Here is a 21,768-nt window from a genome sequence, read left to right on the forward strand (position 1 = left end):
AAATTGCTGAACACCAATAAGACAGAGAGAATACTAAGTAGTCACAGGAAAAAAACCTAGTACTTACATCAAAACAAAAACAAGGACGACTTATCAGACACTAAGCAGGCCAAAGGACAATGAGAAACAGACACCTTTAAAGTGCTAAAAGAAAACAATCAAATGAAAATTCTGTATTAAATGAAAATATCCTCAATAAATGAAAGGTAAGTACAAAAATTTCTCAAATAAAAGGGTGAGAGAATTCAATAAATAGTTAAAGACAGTTTTTTTAGGCTACAGAAAATCGATACCAAAAGGAAATATAAATCTACACCAAAAATATAAAGAGGAACAGCTAGTAAAATATAGGTAAATACAGAAGGGAAAAAAAAAAAAACCTTTCTCCCACTCAACAGCAGCAGAATACACACTCTTCACAAATGCGTATGAAATGTTCTCCAAAAGATACTGCGTGTTAGGCCACAAAAAGTAGTCTTATATTTTCAGAATATTGAAATCATACAAAATATTTTCTCCAATCAGAAAGAAAAAGCTCCAAAAACATGTGTAAATTAAATAACATGTTCCTAAACAACAAGTAGGTCAAAAAAGAAATCACACGGCAATTAAGAAAATATCTGGACACAACTCAAAATGAAAACACAACATATCAAAACTTATGGGATGTAAGAAAGCAGTACTAAGAGGAAAGTTTATAGCAGTAAGCCCTTACACTTAAAAAATAGAAAGATCTCAAAGCAATAACCTAACTAAACTTCAAGAGACTAGGAAAATGAACTAAACCCAAAGTTAGCAGAGGAAGGAAATAATAAAGATTAGAACAGAAATACATGTAGACACTAGAAAAATAAGAGAAAAAATCAGCAAAACTGCTATGGTCTGAATATGTGTCCTCCCAAAACTTGTATGTTGAAATCAAACCCCCAAAGATGATGGTGTTGGGTGTGGTGCTTAAGTCATGAAGGTGAAGCCCTCAGGAATGGGAGGAGTGCCATATAAAAGTGTCTCCAAAGAGATACCTAAGGACACAGCAAGGTGTCAGCTATGAACCAGGAAGAGGGCTTTCACCTGAATGTGACCCTCCTGGCACCTTGATCATAGACTTCTAAGCTTCCCAAACTATGAGAAACAAATTTCTGTTGTTTACACCCAGTCTGCGATATTTTGTTATACCAGCCCAAACAGACTGAGACAGAAAACAAAGAGTTGGATTTTTGAAAAAGCCAACCAAGTCAACAAACCCTTAGCTAAACTAAGGAGGAAAAATACTCAAATACCTAAAATTAGGGACAAAAGAGAAGATATTAAAGCTGATGTCACAGAAATAAAAATGCTTACAAGAGAGTATGTAAACAATTACACATAAACAAATCAGATAACCTGGAAGAAATGTATAAATTCTTAGAAACACACAGCCTACCATGACTGAATCATGAAGACATAAAAAATTTGAACAGACCTGTAACTAATAAGGGTTTAAGGAATAATCAAAAACCTCTCAACAAAGAAAAGCCTAGTATTAAACAGCTTTCCTGTAGAATTCTATCAAATATTTAAAGAAACAATTAACACCAATACTCCTCAAACTCTCCCAAAGAATCGAAGAGGAGCAAACATTTCTAAACTCATTCTATGAGGCCAGTATTACTCTGATATCAAAACTACATGAAAACTATAAACCAATGTCTCTAATAAATATTGATGCAAAAATCCTCCACATAATACTAACAAAACAAATTCAACAGCATAGTAAAAGGATTATACACCATGACCAAGTGGAATTTATACCTTGAACATTAAAACTGGCTCAATACATGAAAATCAATCATTAACAAAATAAAGGACAAAACACATAGTCATCCCAACTGATGCAGAAAAAGCATTTGAAAAAATTCAGTACCTTTCCATGATAAAGACACTTAACAAACTAGAAATAGAAGGAAATTACCTCAATATAATGAAAAGCTCCTAAGATACTTAATGGTAAAAGATTGAAAGCTTTTCCTCCACGGTCAGAAACAAGGCAAGTTTGTCCACTACTATTTAACATAGTACATACTCCTAGTCAGAGCAATAAGACACAGTACATGCTCCAACATAGTACATACTCCAAGTCATCATAGCACATACTCCAAGTCAAAGCAATGAGACAAGGAACAGAAATAAAACACAAAGAATTGGGAAAAAAGTAAAAGCATCTCTGCTCATAGATGACATGATTTCATCTGTAGAAAACTAAAGATTCCAGAAAAAAAAAACTGTTACAATTAATAAATTTCAGCAAAGTTGCAGAATACAAAATCAATACACAAAATCCAGTTGCACTTCTATACGTCAACAATGACCAATACTAAAATGAAATTAAGAAAACAATTCCATTTATTATGGTATTAAAAAAAGATAAAGTACTTAGGAATAAATTTAACCCAGGAGATGAAAGACATACATTAAAACTACAAAACATTGCTTAAAAAGAAACAAAAGAAGATAAAATAAATGGAAAGACATCCTATGCTCATGGATTGGTTACAAGACTTAATATTATTTAACTGCCTATACTACCCGAAAAAAACATACAGATTCAATGCAATCTCTATCAACATCCCAATGGCTTTTGTTTTTTTTTGCAGAAGTAGAGAAAAAAAATCTTCAAAATCATATGGAATCTCAAGGGACCCCAAAGAGCCAAAACAATCTTGGGATAAAAGGAACAAAATTAGAGGTCTCACAATTCCTGACTTCAAAACATACTACAAATCAACAGCAATCAAGACACTGTGGTACTAGTACAAAGACAGATACAGAAACCAATGGAGCAGAAGAGCCCAGAAATAAACCCTTGCACATATGACCAAATGATATTCAACACTGGTGCCAAGACTATACACAATGGGAAGAAGATAGCAAAAGGTGCTGGCAAAATTGGATATTTACATGAAGAATGAAGCTAGGCCCTTATTTACACCAAACACAAAAATTAACTCAAAATGGATTAAAGACCTAAAATAAGACCTAGAGCTATAAAACTCCTAGAAGGAAAAGTTTAAAGGACATTGGATTTGGAAATTATTTCTTGGAAATGACACCAAAAGCACAGGCAACAAAAGCAAAAATACACAAACGGAACTATATTAAACTTCTGCCCTGACTGGTGTGGCTCAGTGGACTGAGTGCTGGCCTGCAACCGAAAAGTCTCTGGTTCGATTCCCAGTCAGGGCATGTGCCTACGTTGCAAGCCAGGACCCCAGCTGGGGGCATGCGAGAGGCAACCAACTGATATATCTTGCACACATTGATGCTTCTTTCTCTCTCTTTCTCCCTCCCTTCTTTCCCTCTCTCTAAAAATAAATAAATAAAATCTTTTTTAAAAATTTCTGAACATTAAAGGAAACAATCAACAGAGTGAAAAGGCAATCTACAGAATAACAGAAAAAATTTGCAAACCATATAGGGTGAGGCAAAAGTAGGTTTACAGTTGTTTGTATGGAAAATAATCATCAATAAATAATAATATAAGAATAAACTCTGGGGTTTGCATACTCACAACTGTAAACCTACTTTTGCTTCACCCTCTATACATGATAAGATAATAACCAGAATAAGGAACTTCTACAACTCAATATCAAGAAATCCAATTTAAAAATTAGCAAAGGACTTCAACAGACAATTCTCACAAAAAGAAATATAAATAAGCCACAAGCACATGAAAAGATGCTGAACAGCAGTAGTAATTAAGGAAATGCAAATCAAAACTACAATGAGATAACTGAAACCCCTTAGGATGTCCACTGTCCAAAAACAAAACAAAACAAAACATAAAATAACAAGTGTTGATGACAATGTAGAGAAATTGGATCTTTTGTGCATTGTTGTTAAAAATGGTATACCATTATGGGAAATATGAGGTTCCTCAAAAATTGAAAATAGAGCCTTGGATAGGTAGCTCAATTGGTTAGAACACTGTCTCCATATGCCAAGGTTTTGGATTCAATCCTCAGTCAGAGTACATACAAGAATCAACCAATGAACGCATAAATAAGTAGAGCAAAAAGTCAATGTTTCTTTCTTCTCTCTCTCAAATAAAAAAAATTAAACTTTTTTTTAATTAAAAATAGAATTATCACATGATCCAGCACTCTCAGTTCTGGGTATAGATACTAAAGAAGTCAAAGCACCATCTCAAAGAGATATCTGTACACCCATATCCATCAAAGCATTATTCAAAAGAGCCACAAGGCAGAAGCAACCCAAATGTTACATCAATGATATCCAAAATATGGTATATACATACAATATTATGCAGCCTTGAAAAAGGAGATCGTTATATTCTTTTTCAAGATTGAATGACATACCACTATGTATACGCATATACCACATTTTGCTTATCCATTCATCCATCAGTGAACACCTGGGTTGCTTCTACCATTTAGCTATTGTGAATAATGCTGATAATAAAATCTGGTGTACAAATATCTGAGTCCCTGACGTCCCATTATGTTTGTTATAGTCCTAGAAATGGAATTGCTGGATCATGTGGTAAGTGTATGTTCAATTTTTTTAAGGAACTGCCACACTGTTTTCCACAATGACTGCACTAGTTTACATTCCCACCCGCGATGTACAAGGGATCCAACTGTTAGATATCCTAGACAACACCTATTATCCCACAGGTTTTTTGTCTGTCTGCTTTTATGAAAGCTATCCTAAAGAGTATGTATGGTACCCATTGTGGTTCTGATTTGCATTTTCCTAATGATCAGTGATGTTGAACATCTTTCCATGTGCTTATTGTCCATTTGTGTATCTTCTTTGGAGAGATGTCTATTCAAGTCCTTTGCTCATTTTTTATTTGGGCTGGTTGTTTTAGCCAAAGACTTTCAAGAGAGACACAAAGGAAGACTTTCTACACTGCTAGATCTAGCTCCCTAGCCAAGAACAAGTAGCATGTGCCCTCTAGATGTCTTAGAAAACTAACCATGGAGAAGAGGGCCTGGGTGGAGTGCAAATCCAGCAGAGGGGAAAACTGTCTTTGACCACAGAGATTCCTTCTTCATAAAGAACCCTCTGCCTAATTTCAGTTCTGTAATTTCCAGTGTCTTTTCTCTCTTCTGGAAAACTGCCCTATGTTTTAGGGATCACATTAGTAGTAGCTTTATTACTAATAACAGTAGCTATTTAATGGCATAACTGTTATAAAAGTCATGCTGTTATTATTGCTAGGTGCTAATTAAGCACTATGCCTCACCTTATATGTAATATCTTGTTAAAACTGAGTTCCAGCCTTCCACCCTAGCAGTTTCACCTTAAATACTGTTAGAAAGTTCATATATCTTTAAAACACATGAAAGATTTTCATCCTTTAGTCCTTCAACATTCCATTATTAAACAATGCCAAAAAAGTCTCAGTCAGCCTTCAGTAATGAACATTTTCTAAAATATACAATGATGAAACTGATGTTGAATCCACAAAATCCAACATCTTTTCTATTTCAACAGGAAGTATATTTTATTCCAAACTAATAAAATTCAAAGGTCATTTTTTCTGCTCCCTTTTGCTTTTTAAAAGACAGGCATTTTGTAAATATTAATAGATGTTTAGCTCTAATGCAATCAAAGTGATTTTTTTTAACTCTACTAGAACATACTCATCCAAGTGAAAGTTGTCCTTTCATCCCCTTGGAGAGTTACATGCTTCTCCAAATGATACTGACAATGCCAAACCCATCTTTGAAACACTCTGGAAACTCTCTTCAGAGACAAATGCTTTACAATTACTATTTCATTTAATCTTCAAAAAGCCCAATGAGAGGGTACTAATATTACCTGCATTTTACAAATGAGTATACTGAGTCTTAGGAAAGTTAAGTAACCTGCCCACCACTGTAGGAAGTAAATGGCAGAACTGAGGTTAGAATCGAGGTCTAACTGGCTCTAAAGTCCTGGTTCTTAACTGTTTCACTAATAAGTATCACTATTTTAATAATAAAATAGATGCAATTTGATGATCTCATAGTTTATTTACTTTTATGAAACTATATCAAAATTTAGGGCGGTTTAATTAAGTACTAGCACTAGAATGAGCTAAAATACGCCTAAAAAAATACTCTCTAATGGACAGAAGATTTTTTTTAAGAAAATGGAAGTCTTGTGTTTACTCTTTCATACAATTTCCTCTCAGGTTGGGCTCTTTGCCCGAAAGTGCTCTAAAATCATAATTTCCTGGCAAAGAGCTTTAAAGGAAGAGAAGCTGAGATTTTTCTCCTTCCTTCACCCTTGTAGTCTTTAATTTTTATTTTCTAAAAATTTGTTCACTTACCCTCAACTGGAAACTGATATAATTCCTTTTAATTTCTTTTTTTACTATTTTTATCTATATATTCCTTTTAATTTCTTATAAAACAAACCTATCCAAAGTTAAATGCTGCAATGCACTCCCTTGCCTTAAAGACATGTTACTGCATTCACTTTCTTAACTCATTTTTCAAAAAACACAATGTAAAAACAGCACATTTGAAAACGCTCCTACATATTCATGTTCTAAAATAAAAATTAAAAATTAAAAATAATTTTATGAGAAATATGAAGGCTTATAAGTCTCATAACTTTTAATCTACTTAATATAGATTCAACCACCATGCCTAGATATGAGAACTAAGAAAGGGAAAAGAATCTTTAACTGATTGAAAATGAAAGAGGATACGTCTCTATGAAAACTGCCAAAGCCTACTCATGCACCTGCCGTGTAGAAAAATCTACTGACTTGTGCCAAAGACACTACGTACGAAGAAGGTCCAGTTAAAAACTGGATTTCCTTACTTATTCTACACTTCAAATTTTGAAGATAATACGAGGATTTTGACTCTATATACTCACAACTCCTCATTCTCATCCATAGAATACTAAAATTGCAATAATCCCAAACATGAATACATTAAGAAGTTAATAAAAGTGTAATTTCAAGGAAAGTCTAAACTCTGACAATACCAACATCTGTATCATTCAGTGAGGTCCGTACTCTTGACTTCTGCAAAGCTTTCACGGGCAGAGATGGGAGGTGGGTATGGAGACAGTGGCTGCCTTCAGCTGTTTGCACAGATGGACGTGTTTTGCCTGATTTCTCAGCGCTGCTTGATTACACAGCAATAGCACATGTGGAGCCATTTCTCAGTACTTCTCTGTGGTTCTTTGTAAAGCTGAGACACAGTTCATGATTTTGGTGCCTTGTGAAAATAATTCTTACTTTTTTTCATTGGGATTGTTTTTACCTGTTTGGTTTTGGTTTTGTAGAAGTGAAAATAAAATGTTAAAATCCCAGCAGTATCTAATACAAAAAAAAAAAGAGAAAGAAAGAAATCTACCATTACAAGAAAAATAGCCTAACTACTTCACCATAGAAATTCTTTTAAAACTGCTATAAAAATAAACTACAATAGAAGTAATGTTACTGCATTTGTGCAGGTATAAATACACTCTGAAACTCTAACTTGCTTTAGTAATACCACGGCTCCTCAAAATCTAAGTAGTGCTCCAAAATGACAGATTTTTTTAACTTAGGAATTTTATAGGCTTTTTAAGGTAAATCCTGTTATTATTTTCATATTAAATTTTAGAAATTTAGAAAAATTTGGAATAATTTTATTCTCTCTCACTGCACAATGTTCTTCTTAGTCAAAAGAGGATTTCACAATGTACCACAAGCCCAGAGGAGAAAAAGTCCTCTGGTCACCAAAAACCGCCACAGAGAGCACATACTCTGGGAAAGGGAAAGCTACTGTCAGGTCAGATAATTATTTCCAAGATAAGTAGCAGCTTAGAGAAGGATGTAACAATGAGAAATGACAGATAAGAATAAAAGACAACAATAGATGTTGGCAGAAAAAAAAAAAACAGCTACAAATAGCACCAAAGCTGCAAACACATCAAAAAAGCACATGACAGTTTCTATGAACTAAAACTATGAACAGTTCTCTGAACTGTTTCTGTGCTTTTATGAATTAAAATTCATAAAAAATAATATTAAATCAAGAAAGCAAATGATCAGTCTCAGAACACTGGGTCAAGTATCTTCATTTTGGAATGATTTCCATTGAAACTAGCTGTTTTAAAAGTGTTTTTTAAATGTTTTAAAAGTACACTACTTAAAGTGGTTTACTTCATTTATTTAAAAAATCCACTACATGGTATACCATACTTTAGTACCAACGATACTAAATATCTTTAAAGTTTTCACCATACCCCTAATTTGGCAGGCTTTTTCACATCAATGAGTTTTTATGAATATTAATTAAAGCTGACTAATCAAGTATTCAGATCAGGGTATTTGAATTCTTGTCTACTAGAAAAAAGAGAGAGAAAAAAATCTGGAAAGTATATAATGAGAATCAAGAGCATAGATGGAAACCTTGATCAACCAGGAAAAAAAAAAATCACCAAAATATTTTCTTCTCAAGAGTTCATGAATTTCCACTGGAATTTTTTTTTAATTCTACTGCTTAATTGGACACTTGTTTCTTATAATTTTTAGGAATGACATAAACCACAAATTTTATTCAGAGCAATCATTTCTCTCAAACGTCTTTTTATGACCAACATTTCACTTATCATTAAAAGTGTTTGCATAGAGGACCAATGGAAAATGGTTACTGTTGCTATTTCATTGCAAAATGACAAACAAAACTTAGGGGTGCAACCTAATGTCTTTTAATACAGTAAGTGATGACACCAAAACTAATTCAAGAAAGAAAAGTTATGTGACTCACTGACAAATATAAATTACCAACTATGTCACCAAGACAGATGTCTCATTTTATTTACTTATTTAAAGCACAATAAAACTTAACAAGAGGGGCTAATATCAAAACTAAAAAGGTTTAACATATGGCATTTAATACAGATGTGCTTCATTTTGCAACTCATCATAATATTGTAGTCAGGGTAAAATTTATAAAGCAGCCTCAAGCTTTCCTTAAACTGTTTGTTTGTCTACAGATTTTTTTAAATTTTATTTATTTATTTTTACAGAGAGGGGAAGGCAGGAAGAAAAAGAAGGAGAGAAACATCAACCGGCTGCCTCTCCCAGGCCCCCAACCAGGGACCTGGCCTGCAACCCAGACATGTGGGCTGACTGGGAATCCTTTCGGTTTGCAGAACGATACCCAACCCACTGAGCCACACCAGTCAGAGCTGCAGATGTATTGTTATGTACACAAGACGAGGCAGACTAAGAGTTCTACCTTAAAAAAAAAAAAAAGGCCTGAAATCTGATCTTATCACTAGTGGTATCATTTGTTTTGGATTCTTTCATTTTCTGTATCTTTTTCATTTAAGAAAAGAAGAAACTAGGTCACCTGAAACACTTAGCAGTGAGAAAGAAGTGAGGCTGGATGTGCGGATAACGGTAAAGGTAACCAGAGTAAGATAGGAAGAACATGAAGATAACAGTCCACGCTGAATGGTCTCTATCACAGAATGTCTATACACACCCAATTTCTGACTCAAACTTAGAATCATAAATTCATGTAAAGATACTATCCAGGGAAAGAAACTCAAAACTGCCAGTGCCACCCCATTTTTTGATAAAATATTCTATATTTTGAAAAAATGAGTCAGTTCTCCTATCTATGAATAAAATGCCACTTAAAAATAACACCAGGAGGTGGGGACAGGTGGAGGTGGAAGAGGGTATGGAGAGATAAATGATGATGGGAAAAATAAAATAAAATAAAATAAAATACTTTTAAAAAATAAAAATAAAATAGCACCACATTAGTGCCCAGGTTAGGGTCTTGAAATACCATTTCTCACTAAAAGAAAGTAGGGATTCTTAGAGAGCCAGTTGATTCCATACCTGGGACAGGAAATGGTCAGATGAGCCCTGCCTACCACGGCGGACAGCAAGGACGCTGCCACTAGAGTCCTGTTGTCTCCTCAAGAGACTCCCACTGACCAAAAATGGACAGTTTCGGCAACAGTATCTGCAATGGATTAAAACCCATCAAATGTGTTCAAATCCAACTGCTCATAATGGCATTATAAAAAAAAAATTGGTCCCCTTTGGAGGAAAACAGGGAACTGATTCATTGTCTTGAAAAGAACTGACTGCTTATCTTGAAAATGGATAAAGGGAATGAATCAAGCATTTATCCAGCCTTTTCCTTTATAAACTATACCACCAAGTAACCAAACAAGATGAAGGATGTCACTCTTTATAAAAACAGCCCAACTAATAAAAACAAAAAGATGTATTTAGAATTCACCATTTTGCAACACCCAAAGAACTGGCAAAAATAAGCACTAACCATTAAAAGCTACTAACATCACTAAAAAGGAAGACAACTAGACACTAAGTGACTTGTACAGTCTTGCCAAACACCACCTATAACAATGCCTAAGGGATCAAACTTGAGTCTGATCCATTTTCTGGATCCACTGCCCATTTGCAAGAAATATGCAGGACAAAGGATCATGCTGAACTTCATCTGGAGTAAGCAGTAAGAAAATCCAGGCAGTGAGAAACAATTCAAACCCCCTGGGTTCTTCAACAAGAAAAGGGATAGAGGACTAACCTAAAGAGTGTTCATGTGACAACTCATATAAAGCCTATTTTTTAATCAGCAAGACTAACCCAGAGTGCCCAGTAATGCACATTTAGGTTACTACTACAGAGCCAGGATAATGGTAACTTCTGGGAAAAGACAACTGGGACTGGGATGGGGAACTCAGAGGGCCTTCTGGGGACTCCAGGGAGGGTGGCGAAGTTCTGTTTCTTAACCTGACTGGTGATTACAAAGGTGTCTGACTTACAGTATTTCATCCAGCTACAGTCTTCTTGTTTTTCACTAACGTTTCATTTTAAAATAAAAATATTTTCTTTTAACAGCAGTTAGCAGGACACCTGAACATTTCAACACCTAACAAAGGCTTAGTATGTTTCCCATTCTCCAGTGAAATGAGTGAAAACAAGAAGTTAAAAAATGTCAGTGCTCATCATTTCCTCCCTACCTACTTCCTCTTCTAGGAGAGCGACCTAATATCACATTTTGGACCAAACAGATTCACTTTCCTGTGCGTCTGGAATTCTAAGAATGAGTATAGATACCCACACATGTTCCTCTCCCAGTCTTCTCCCATCCCCTAAGATGCCTAAACCCAAAACTGAGGCGCCAGAATGGATCCTTTCTTCCTTGCTCATTCCCCACATCTAGTCTATCAGTAAGTCCTTCATTTCTAACTCCAGAAATAACTTCAATCTGTCCACTTCTGTCCATTTTCACCAACTGCATCATCTCTGACCATGAACCATTACAAGAGCCTCCTACCTATTTCTCTGCTTTTATTCTTAACCCTCTACATCTATTCCCCCAAAGCAACCAGAACAATCTCTTAAAAACATAAACTGCTTAAAATTCTGCTTAAAACTCTTTAATAACAGTACGCTACATTCTGACTTAAATCCAAACCCCTTTCCATAACCTGCATCACTGAATCCCCACCCATCTCCCTGACCTCATCCCCAACCACTTCCTCCCATTCCACAATCCAGCCACAGTGGCCTCATTCCAATCCTTCCCACACATGAAACTTTTCCCACCTCCCCGTGTTCTTACAACTTTCCCTCTACCTGGAATACTCTTTTCTGGCTACTCATACAGATAACTTCTCAAACTCATGTCACAGCTGAAATACTACCTTTTCAGAGAAGCTCCTGCCAACTGTCCTATTAAACAGGCTTCACTGTTTTTCTCTATCAATACATCCTACCTCTATCCTGTATAGCTCAAGCCCCAACTAGAGTGTACGTTCTTATGAGTGCATAGATCCCATCTGTTTCATTCAACAGTGTTCCCAGCACTGGCACCTGAAAGGCAGTTAATTATTAATTACTGAATATATGAATAAATAACCAAAACGAAGGAACTCAAGGCTGACAGTCAATTTCTGCCATGAACAGTAATCGGTGAGTGAAGAAAGTCAGTTTTTAGAACGGAACAGGAGAACTGGGAGGGGGCAAGCCAGCACAGACAAGAGAGATCATGTGGTTCCAGGGAGAGTCAAGGAAATTAGCTGCCTGCTATCTTTCATTTATGCTTTCCTTAAATATATAAAAAGTTCATCAAAACTACAAAAATAATTTTAACTTGCATTCCTTTTTAATGATAGGACTCTAGGTCGCATGAGTTCAGAAAACCAAATATCCTACAAATGAAAAGATGATCTGGACAGAGAATAAATAATATTGTATATTCTGAATATTGAAACTACCTCATCCTTGGAATCCCATTGCTCAACAATTTCCCCCATTTTATACATGTGTTTCTCTGTGTATCAAGATACTAATGTTTACATCAAGATACCTGAAATATCTGAAAAGATTTATTCAATTTTACTTCTTTACAAAGATATCTGATATATTATCAGCTTTCTGTAATTCTAACTTTGTTTTGCTACAGAGTCATTTTTCAACATACATCCTTTGATGTACTTTTAAGAAGTTCAAGGTAATCTGCAGCTAGGAAGCAAACAATGGACTTATTTTTAATATTCACAAATGTCTGTTTATATATTTGTTACTTTTATTTATTCAACATGAGACTCTGTAGAAAAAAGTCGTAATAAGAAATCTCAAGTCCTGACTGGTGTGGCTCAGTGAATTAACTGCTGGCCTGTGAACCAAAAAGTCACTGGTTCAGTTCCCAGTCAGGGCACATGCCTGGGTTGCAGGCCAGATCCCCAGTTGGGGGCCTGCGAGAGGCAACCAATCTCTCACACATCGATATTTCTCTCCCTCTCTTTCTCCTTCCCTGCCACTCTTTGTAAAAATAAAGAAATAAAATCTTTTTTTAAAAAAAGAAAGAAATCTCAAATATAGAATCTTTGTTCTAAGAGATAAAAGCTTTTTAGGATTTGAATAATCCTAACATATGACACAATTCAAATAAAACCACAACAAAAAAGAATCTTGAGACAAATAAAAAAGAAAGTTTCTATCTTGTAGTATAAATGTTCTCTCTAGAAGAAAAACCTAAAGACCTCTGGTAATTATTGAGGGCGGAGCTGGTAAGAAGTCAGAAATTGAGGTCATCATAATTACAGTTGGATGTTTCCAGGGTGGGGGTCATTCCATACCAGGAGGCAAATGCACTTTTGCCTCCTAACAACCTTTTCCTTTGTAAACTCTGTCACACATCATAGATAATCATTTTACATTTTTCCATACTTTCGTTGGGACATATATACAGTGTTTCAAATACAGCAACTTTTTATATGAGAGTTTTCTCCATCCCTTTCACCGCTTCCCCTTTTAGAATCTTAAAGAATATCTCTAGTGTACGTATAGGCTGTTACAGTAACACCACTCTGGATTCCTTTGGCAATGCCATCGTCAAGCTTTTAATTTTAAGCAGCAGATGAGTTGGAAATGAATTGGTTTCCTGACTGTTTCTGCTACATACAACAGTGTTTTTTCAAATTGCGATCACAACCCATTGATAGGTCATGGAAATAATTTGGTGGATCATGACCAGCAGTTTTTCAATGAAATAGAACAGAAAACAGGAAAATACCAGAAACCATCCCACACATTACATTTCAAGAAACTTCTATTTTAGTTTTATTTATATATTTATCTGCACTGCGTCTCATCATCAACATTTTTTTAAAATTTTTGAAAGTCACTAATATATGATAGCCTGAAGAGACAGTACCTCTAGTTCAACAGATACTTTTGAAACAAGAAAATTTAAATTCTCAGCACTTTTCCCCCTTACAATCCAAACAGAAGTGCTCGATTCAAACCCTGTATTATTAAAGCTATACTGATACACATTTCTGGAATGAGTGTTTAGGTTCTATCAGAAAAACAAATTTCAACCTAGCTGTGTTTAATAAATGTTTATCTTTTCTTTATATTTCTAACAAATTATTTAGTATTAATATATGCCAAATCCTAGCCCCTTAAAGAACAGTGGATAAACTAATCATTGCCTAGAGTTGCCTGAAAACTGAATTTATCTCCTGTCTTAATGCGTAACTGAAGTTGCTCACCAGGAACTGTTCCAGATTTTACTGTCTGTCCCGCTCCCTCCCTCTAACGAGAGCCAACTGACTCTTCCCATCTATAGGGCCTAAAACAACTCCAGTGGAGTTGGTGAAACCCCAAATTAACCAAGAAACGCCAAAGGGAGCACATGGTTTAAGAATCAAGTCGTTAATGCAGAGAAGTGCTCCTTCCTGCTGGTTCAATTCTTTTCCCTTGGACTACTGAGAACACCTCCTCCTCTTGCCTGCCTCTAAAGTGGGGAGCTTACCCCAGGGCATCCTCCTAAGCCTAGTGCCTTTGTCTTTAAGAGTGCTTAAAGTTCACTTCTCAAAGACAACTCCCCATTCTGAGAATCTGATAATAAGCACACAAGAGTTTCACTTTCTAACATTCCAAAGACACATGAGTTAGGAATATAGTCATTAAAATGAAGTCCACCCCTCTTCTCTAAGGTTAGGGACACTGCTGCTCCAGGCTGATGTCGGCTGTATGTGCTGAGGAAAATAATACTTTCTACTTTATCTTTCTATGTCTTCATCCCTTTTCATTCCATAACAGTCTATCTTGTGGCTGATAACCCACTCACACCGAGCAACACTTTCCCTTATTGAATGACTGTTTTCCTACCTTCACGCTTCATTTCTGTGAATGCACTTTGTAACCCTAACAGTTTGACTTCAATCTTCATCCTTACTTCCTCCCAACTACCTTTCCACACTTATTTAAAAAATTAAGTTTGCCATAATATCCAACTACAGCTTAAGTCAAAGAATTCTCCTCATCTGTCTTGAGAGAGGCTTCAGGGACTCACTCTCTTATTGTCTCCCTTCCAGTGTTTCCCACTGTGTCACACCACTCTTCCTCCAAATATACTTTAATCAACGAATTTTAAATAACTATTAATCGTGAATTCTAAGGAGCAAGGCCTGTGTGGTAAAGTACATCTCTCTGGCAATGATAATCTGTCCTCTCTTTGACAAGTACTGTATGTAGCTACCTACCCTTCAGCAACCAATTCTCCCAGATGCCCAGCTGTCTATCATAGAGATCCACTTCCTTTCCTGTGAATGTTCTACTTGCTGAAAAGCCCATGTTTTGGCCATTTCCCTTTCTACCTATCAAAACTTACCTATTCTGTGATCATTTTTACCTCAACTAGAGATTCCCCTATAAAGGACTGTGATAAACTCGACTTACAAAACGCTAATAGTTAATAGCCATTTCATGGATTTACTTTCCCAGAGGGACTTCATTTTAATAAGGACTTCTGAAGAACTCTGTTAAGAAAATCAAGAAATCGAAAAGTCACGCTAGCACAAAGTACTAGACTTGAGTTACAGATCATACAGCCACGATTCTCCAGTCTGGACGCACAATGGAATCTCCAGCTCCCAGCGGAGAAAAATGACACCCAAAGAAGCAAATTTCAAAGTCAGGACAAAGCTGGGTCTAACACCCAGGCCTCTCGCTATATCAGATGTACAGGAACAACATGCTACAAATATAAAGATACACACAGGAATAACAAATACCCAATTTGGGATAGTAGTACCTTTTGGCAGATTGACAGAATGCAATTGGGAACGGATATACTTCAGGGGTTTCAACTGTATCGGTAATATTTTATCCCTGATCTTGGAGAGTGATGTGTAAGCATTTCTTAAATTATTGGGTTGGCTAAAAAGCTGATTAGGTTTTTTCCATAAAATGGCTCTAGTAGCACTTAGTTGTCTTTAACTTCATTCAAAACAATTTTGTTAGACTGTCTGTGACAGCTGTTGTTATCAGCATGCCTTTCTTAAAAACTTATTAAAATTGGTGAATTTGGGGGCAGCCATTTTAATATTGAAGATGGAAGAAAATATGCAACATTTTTGGCATATTTTGCTTTATTATTTTAAGAAAGGTAAAAATGCAACTGAAATGCAAAAAAAAAAGATTTGTGTGTTACACAATGCTCCACAATCGGGCAGACAGGAATCGAGCACAATCAATGTTATACCACACAGGAAATAACCAACATACTCCAAATGTCCAAATCAATAAAAGTACTGGTGAAAATGAAAAATATGTCTTTTTCTTTACAGACAAAAACCATATGGACTTTTTGGCCAACCCAACAGTTCCCATTATCTTTGGGATAGCTAAAATTTTATTTTAAAAAAAACACACAATATAACCAGGGCATATATACTCAAATGGATATCATATTAAGAATTTAGAGAAATATCTTAGGCTAGAAAGTACTCAAATAAGATACTTCATTAAGGAAGACTAAAACATAGATTACTAATAAAAAATAACACAAATTTTTCTTTTTTTTTTTTAAATATTTTATTTATTTATTTTTAGGGAGGGAAGGGAGGGAGTGGGAGAGAGAAAGAGAGAGAGAGAGAGAGATCAATGTGCGGTTGCTGGGGGTTATGGCCTGCAACCCAGGAATGTACCCTGGCTGGGAATCGAACCTGGGACACTTTGGTTCCCAGCCCGCGCTCAATCCACTGAGCTACGCCAGCCAGGGCTACAAATTTTTCTAAAGGAAAAGCATGGCCAAAGGCAAAGTTGGGTGTACCCACAGCCCACAACCTAAATAAAGAATAGGGAAACTTCAGAACAGATTCTTCTGGGACAATAGTAATAGAAGGCTGGGATTAAGGCTCAGATTATGTGATGGGAGCACTGGGAACTAAATTGGCTAGTGTGCCCCAACCCACCTCCCCACCAAAAACAAAGGAGTAGCATGACTGAAGTGCTGTTTTAGCAAAATAAATCAGAAGCCACGTGCAGGAAGAACTAAAGCAAACATGACCCATAATGAGATTCTGCAGGACAGCAAAAGGGGAACAGAAGGAGGTAAGGTGCTAGGAACCAGGTTCTGCTGCCTTGCCTTACTCCCAACAGAACCCTTCCGCTGTAAAGGTTTTAGAAAACCACTGAACGACAGTGCCCAGTTGGAAGGCACCACTATGTGAGGGTCATAAAACCCTGAAATAGGGTAGTAGTATTGGGAATCAAAAGCGGGGGAAAATGAATCTACAGACGTTTTGATGGAAAATTTGATAGACTTTAATAACAAATTAGGTAATAAAAGAGTGGATCTATAATACATGAAGAAATTAAAAATGCTAACAGGGCAGCAGCTGCTGGTCATGCAGCCTTGAACATCAGCAACATAAATGTGACCATGTATGTAAAAATGTCTGAGCCCTAAGGAAATGCCACTCAAGGGAGAAAAGCAAAGTGGCAGTTTTACAGGAATTAAGAAGAAGAAAAAAAAAAAGCAAGCAAAAGAGACCAGAAAATTCTGGAAAGAAATAGCCACCACATCACAGAATGCTAACAAAGCAAGCAAGCTTTCAAAAAGAGGCATCACTGTACACAGTGAGAGGGTACACAACCTTTGCAGCGGATAAGATCCAGGTTTAGGGCACCTCCTCCATTTGACCAAGTTATTTAACCTCTCAGCTTCAATCAATAAGGAAAAACTAAACTAACGTTATTGAATGCATTATAGAGCTCTGTGCTAAGCGCTTCACATATAACCTCACAACACATTTTACAGATGCAGATATGAAATTTACAACTAGCATAGTAAATTGCAGAACCAAGATTCCAATCCCTTAAGACAATTAATAAAGGAATGTACCAGTATATATACAGTTCCTGGCAAACAGTATGACCTCAAAAGTGGTAGCTGTATTTCATTATTAGAAGGTAATAATTAACAGAGACAATATAAAAACTCACCATCAGTTATCCCCTCCCATAGCCTTCCATGGGACAAACTCCTAGTGGCCACAGTATTAATGCCTGTAATCTAAGCTACTCAATAAGGTTGCTATAAGGTTAAATGGTATTATGAAAATAAAAACGCTGTGAAAAAAAACTTAAGAGATATTCAAATATATGGGATTGTCACATATCTTTTGCTCCTTAGAAATGCCTTCTGGATTAACATGTCTCTCTGAAGAGACCTAAAAATAAGTCTGTTAAACAGGCAACCACTATTTTAAAAAGTGAAAGTCACCATGAAATGGTGATATATGCCACCCACACCTATCTCTGAACCCTCCAGGTTCTCTAATGTCCCTGCAAGGGCAGGGGTTCTCTTATACCTATAACAAAACTCTGATAATTTAGAATACAGATAATCAGTAAGGAGAGCTACCACTTCAGAGTCATTCGAGTTGGCTTTATGGTACTTGTTCACAGGTGCCCCTTACAGTCCTTCCAAAACAAAAAAGGGGAAAAATATTTCCAATTTTCTGTAATATTAAAACTGGGTGCCTAATCAATACTAGAATTCAGTTAGTTTACAAAACGCCAGAAAAGAATCTATCAAGTGCTCTGTCTGATAGGAAGTCGTCTTTGGAAACCCATCCACAACCCCCCTTTTACACCTGAACAGATGGTTTCCAAGCCTGAGGGCTCACGTGTCTAAACATCCTATTCACAATGGGTCACAAAGTTTCTACCTTTTTAATTATTTCATGTTCTTGAATACACCACCTTTCATCTAAAAATCTCTAGGTATCAAAACACAAACCCTTTAATCTTCATAAGAGCACTATCTGGGAGAGAAATTAGTACCCTTATTTGATAAACTAAAACTATGACCGAAGTTAAATATTTTATCCAACATCAGTTAGTTGATTGGTTCACTCTTGGGGGGGGGGGCGGGGGGGAATGCACATTATGAACTTAAATCAATGGATAGCCTTGATTTAGTTTCCTAAGGTCATTTTAAATATTAGCTCAAATATATCTACTGTGTACTCTTAAACTTCCAATATACTGAAGATTAAATATGAACTAAGAGTAAATACCAAAGCATCACTGTTTTTTACATGCTTTAAAAATACCCAAAAAACTCATATGGGAGAGGGGTTCTAATTTAAGAATTCTGTCTTGTATCCATAAATACTTTTGAACTTGAGGGGTTGGGGAAGAACACCTGTCAGTGCAGCATATCCACGATAAGTTTCACAGACTGTTTAGCTATTAATATTTAATTCCTTAAACTGTAAATAAACAATGCGCCCTCTCAAAAAAAAAAGGCAATATTATGAAAGACATTTGATAAGAAAGCTTACACAACTGTGAGAAGCCCAATAATTTCCTAGTTTTACATCTCCCTAGCTTCGTGAACTTGCCACGAGGGAAAACTCTGCCCGCCCCAGGAGTGCCGCTGCGGGGCACCCAGCGCTGCCCACCGACTTCCCACGCGTGCCAGGCCGGCCAGGGTCAGGCGAGGCTCCGCCTCCCTGCGAGCCCCCTCGCAGGACCGACAGACGTGGCCCGGGACTCGGACTTGCCTCCCGAACTCTGGCGCGCGGATTCTGGGCCCCCGCAGTCGGACAAGGTGGCACGGTCCGGCCAGGCCTAGCGGCCCCCGCCCCACGGCCACGGGTACCGCCTCCTCCTGCGCCCCGCTCCCTGCATTCGTTACCTCTTAGGCGCTGGCGGCTGCTCCATGGCGGCCGGGGGCAGAAGCAAGGACCTGGTGAGCAGCGAAGGGCGGAGGGAGGAAAGGATCCGGGGCGCCGGCTGGCCAAGCCCGGGCAACCACGGAGGGAAACTCCAGGAACTCGGAACAACTTTCCCGTAACTCCACGGCGGATCCCCCTCCCGCACCAGGGTGAGGCTCCTCCCGGCCGCCCCGCCCCTGGGCCGCCTGCAGCTGTCCTGGAAGAGTGGGTGGAGCCAGGCGCTGTTGGGTGGGTGGAGCCTGCTTGTCCAGGGATGGTGGGCGGAACCGGTGCGGTCCGGCACAGTGGGCAGAGCCAGGTTCTGGGTGGGGTGGGCGGAGTCCGGGGTTCAAGGGAGAGGTCAGTAATAGAGCAGGGAGGGGGTAAAAAGAAATGGGGACTGGAAGAGGGGTAGGATGAGGCCTAGTCAGGACCCACAGCCTCCCACTGCTAGCGAGGGGTACTGTCCTTAAAAGTGGTGCTCCGCACCTGCCTTTATCGTTTTTTTGCCCCAATTCGATTTGATTCATTTGTCTGAATTTCCCAAGGATGTCTCCCAAACATCTTGTGCAGGCGTTTGAAGTACTACTAATTGCCCACGCTTCTCTTTCTAGTTCTGTTTATAATTATTGGTTATGTTTTCCCCAGCCATTTGACATTTGTAACTACAGTACTAGGGATACTTCTGGAAATTCTTGTTTGATTTTGATTGTGGTCAAGCTCCTCACCACATTTCACAATAATTATGTCCAATTACAAAGGAAGTAATTCCTGCAGTGACATCACACAGTGCACAGGATTCAGGGCACTGTGGACTTGCTATCTGTTCAAGTGTGTAACTTGGCAAACTGGACAAATTATGGTGCACAGAAAAGTACTCAAGAAAAGTCTGTTTCCTTCCCTCTTGCCACCCTCTCTCCCCTACCTGTACCTAAGGCTCTTACCCCATTGTACTTTGAACCCTTCATGCATCCTTATAGTATGTATACCATTAATCTTAAATTCTGTCTACAGGTATCTTTCTTGTGAACATATAGAGATGCTATGTAGTGACTTGACTCTTGAAAGAAATTGTCAAGATGTAGTGTCATATAGTTTTTTGGAGACTAGAACAAAGGGTACAAAGAGAATGTTCTACAAAGGAACTTCATTAACGTTAACCCAAATTAAACTTGCCTATCGACAGTTTTTCCTTTGCATTATTTTCAGGTTCATTGTATAATAAACTTATATGATTTATCTCCAAACAATTATATTACCCCCTAAATTTAATAATTAGAAATTTGTAAAGACCACTTATTGCTGAAATCTAAAGCCACATTCTGTGATTAAGAAATATTACAGAATTTGCCCTGGCTGGTGTAGCTCAATGGATTGAGCACAGGCTGCAAACCAAAGTGTCGCAGGTTCGATTCCCAGCCAGGGTACATGCCTGGGTTGCAGGCCATGACCCCCAGCAACCGCACATTGATGTTTCTTTCTCTCTCTCTCTCTCTCTTTCTCCCTCCCTTCCTTCTCTAAAAATAAAATAAATAAAATCTTTAAAAAAAAGAAATATTACAGAATTTTACATTCATTTATATTGAAGGATCCACAGTCTAACAGTTCAGAAGTAACAAGCTAAAGCAATAAACTGTTAAAACTGAGAAAAACCTTTGAAATTATTTCATCCTATCTATCTCTCACTTTCATTCTCACTTCTATACCCTAGTCCCATCATCATATATTTCATTAGAAATATCTCTTTCAGGAAAGATCATGTCATCCTTTTAAAAAATTATCACATTTTTAAATGGGCTCAAATTGGCATACTTTAAAATGGACTCTGAATTATGTTACCAACCTTAATCTCCAGGAAACCTTTCCCAGTCAAACCACCAATACCACTGGCTCACTACCTCGGACATTTTTGTGAAAGAGATGCCTCTTTTAAATGTGCCCATAACACACTGTGCTGGCATTTGTATGACACTTACCACACTGTATTTAAGTTCTGTTAATTTGACTAATATTCCAAACCAGCTGAGAGTCTGTTGAGACCTGGACTATGCCTTTATTCTCTCTATCCCTTGCATAGCAAATGCCTTATGCATAGTAGGGGCACTGGGTTGGGTAGCTTCCTTTTACTGCCCCAGATTCACTCTCCATCCTTCTCCCTCTGTTTTCTGCCCTGGAGGCTGACATCATCGAGCTCCCAGCCCACTGATGAGCTTGGGTCTGATGATAGGGAGACCCAGCAAGAGACCATCTGAGGGAGAA

General features: G+C 37.4%; 1 protein-coding gene across 1 annotated transcript in view; it reads right to left on the reverse strand.

Moving 5' to 3' along the window:
* Positions 1-19,695, reverse strand: part of STK3 (serine/threonine kinase 3) — a 252,825-nt gene extending 233,130 nt beyond the window's left edge. The window contains exon 1 of the mRNA XM_045861098.1: positions 19,491-19,695. Coding sequence (XP_045717054.1) covers positions 19,491-19,516 — 26 coding nt within the window. The 5' untranslated portion in view covers positions 19,517-19,695. The remainder of the gene's footprint in view (positions 1-19,490) is intronic.
* Positions 19,696-21,768: the final 2,073 nt, after the last annotated feature.

Source organism: Phyllostomus hastatus, unplaced genomic scaffold, assembly GCF_019186645.2.
Source record: "Phyllostomus hastatus isolate PE091 unplaced genomic scaffold, TTU_PhHast_1.1 phas_scaffold_21, whole genome shotgun sequence".
Taxonomy (NCBI): Eukaryota; Metazoa; Chordata; class Mammalia; order Chiroptera; family Phyllostomidae; genus Phyllostomus; species Phyllostomus hastatus.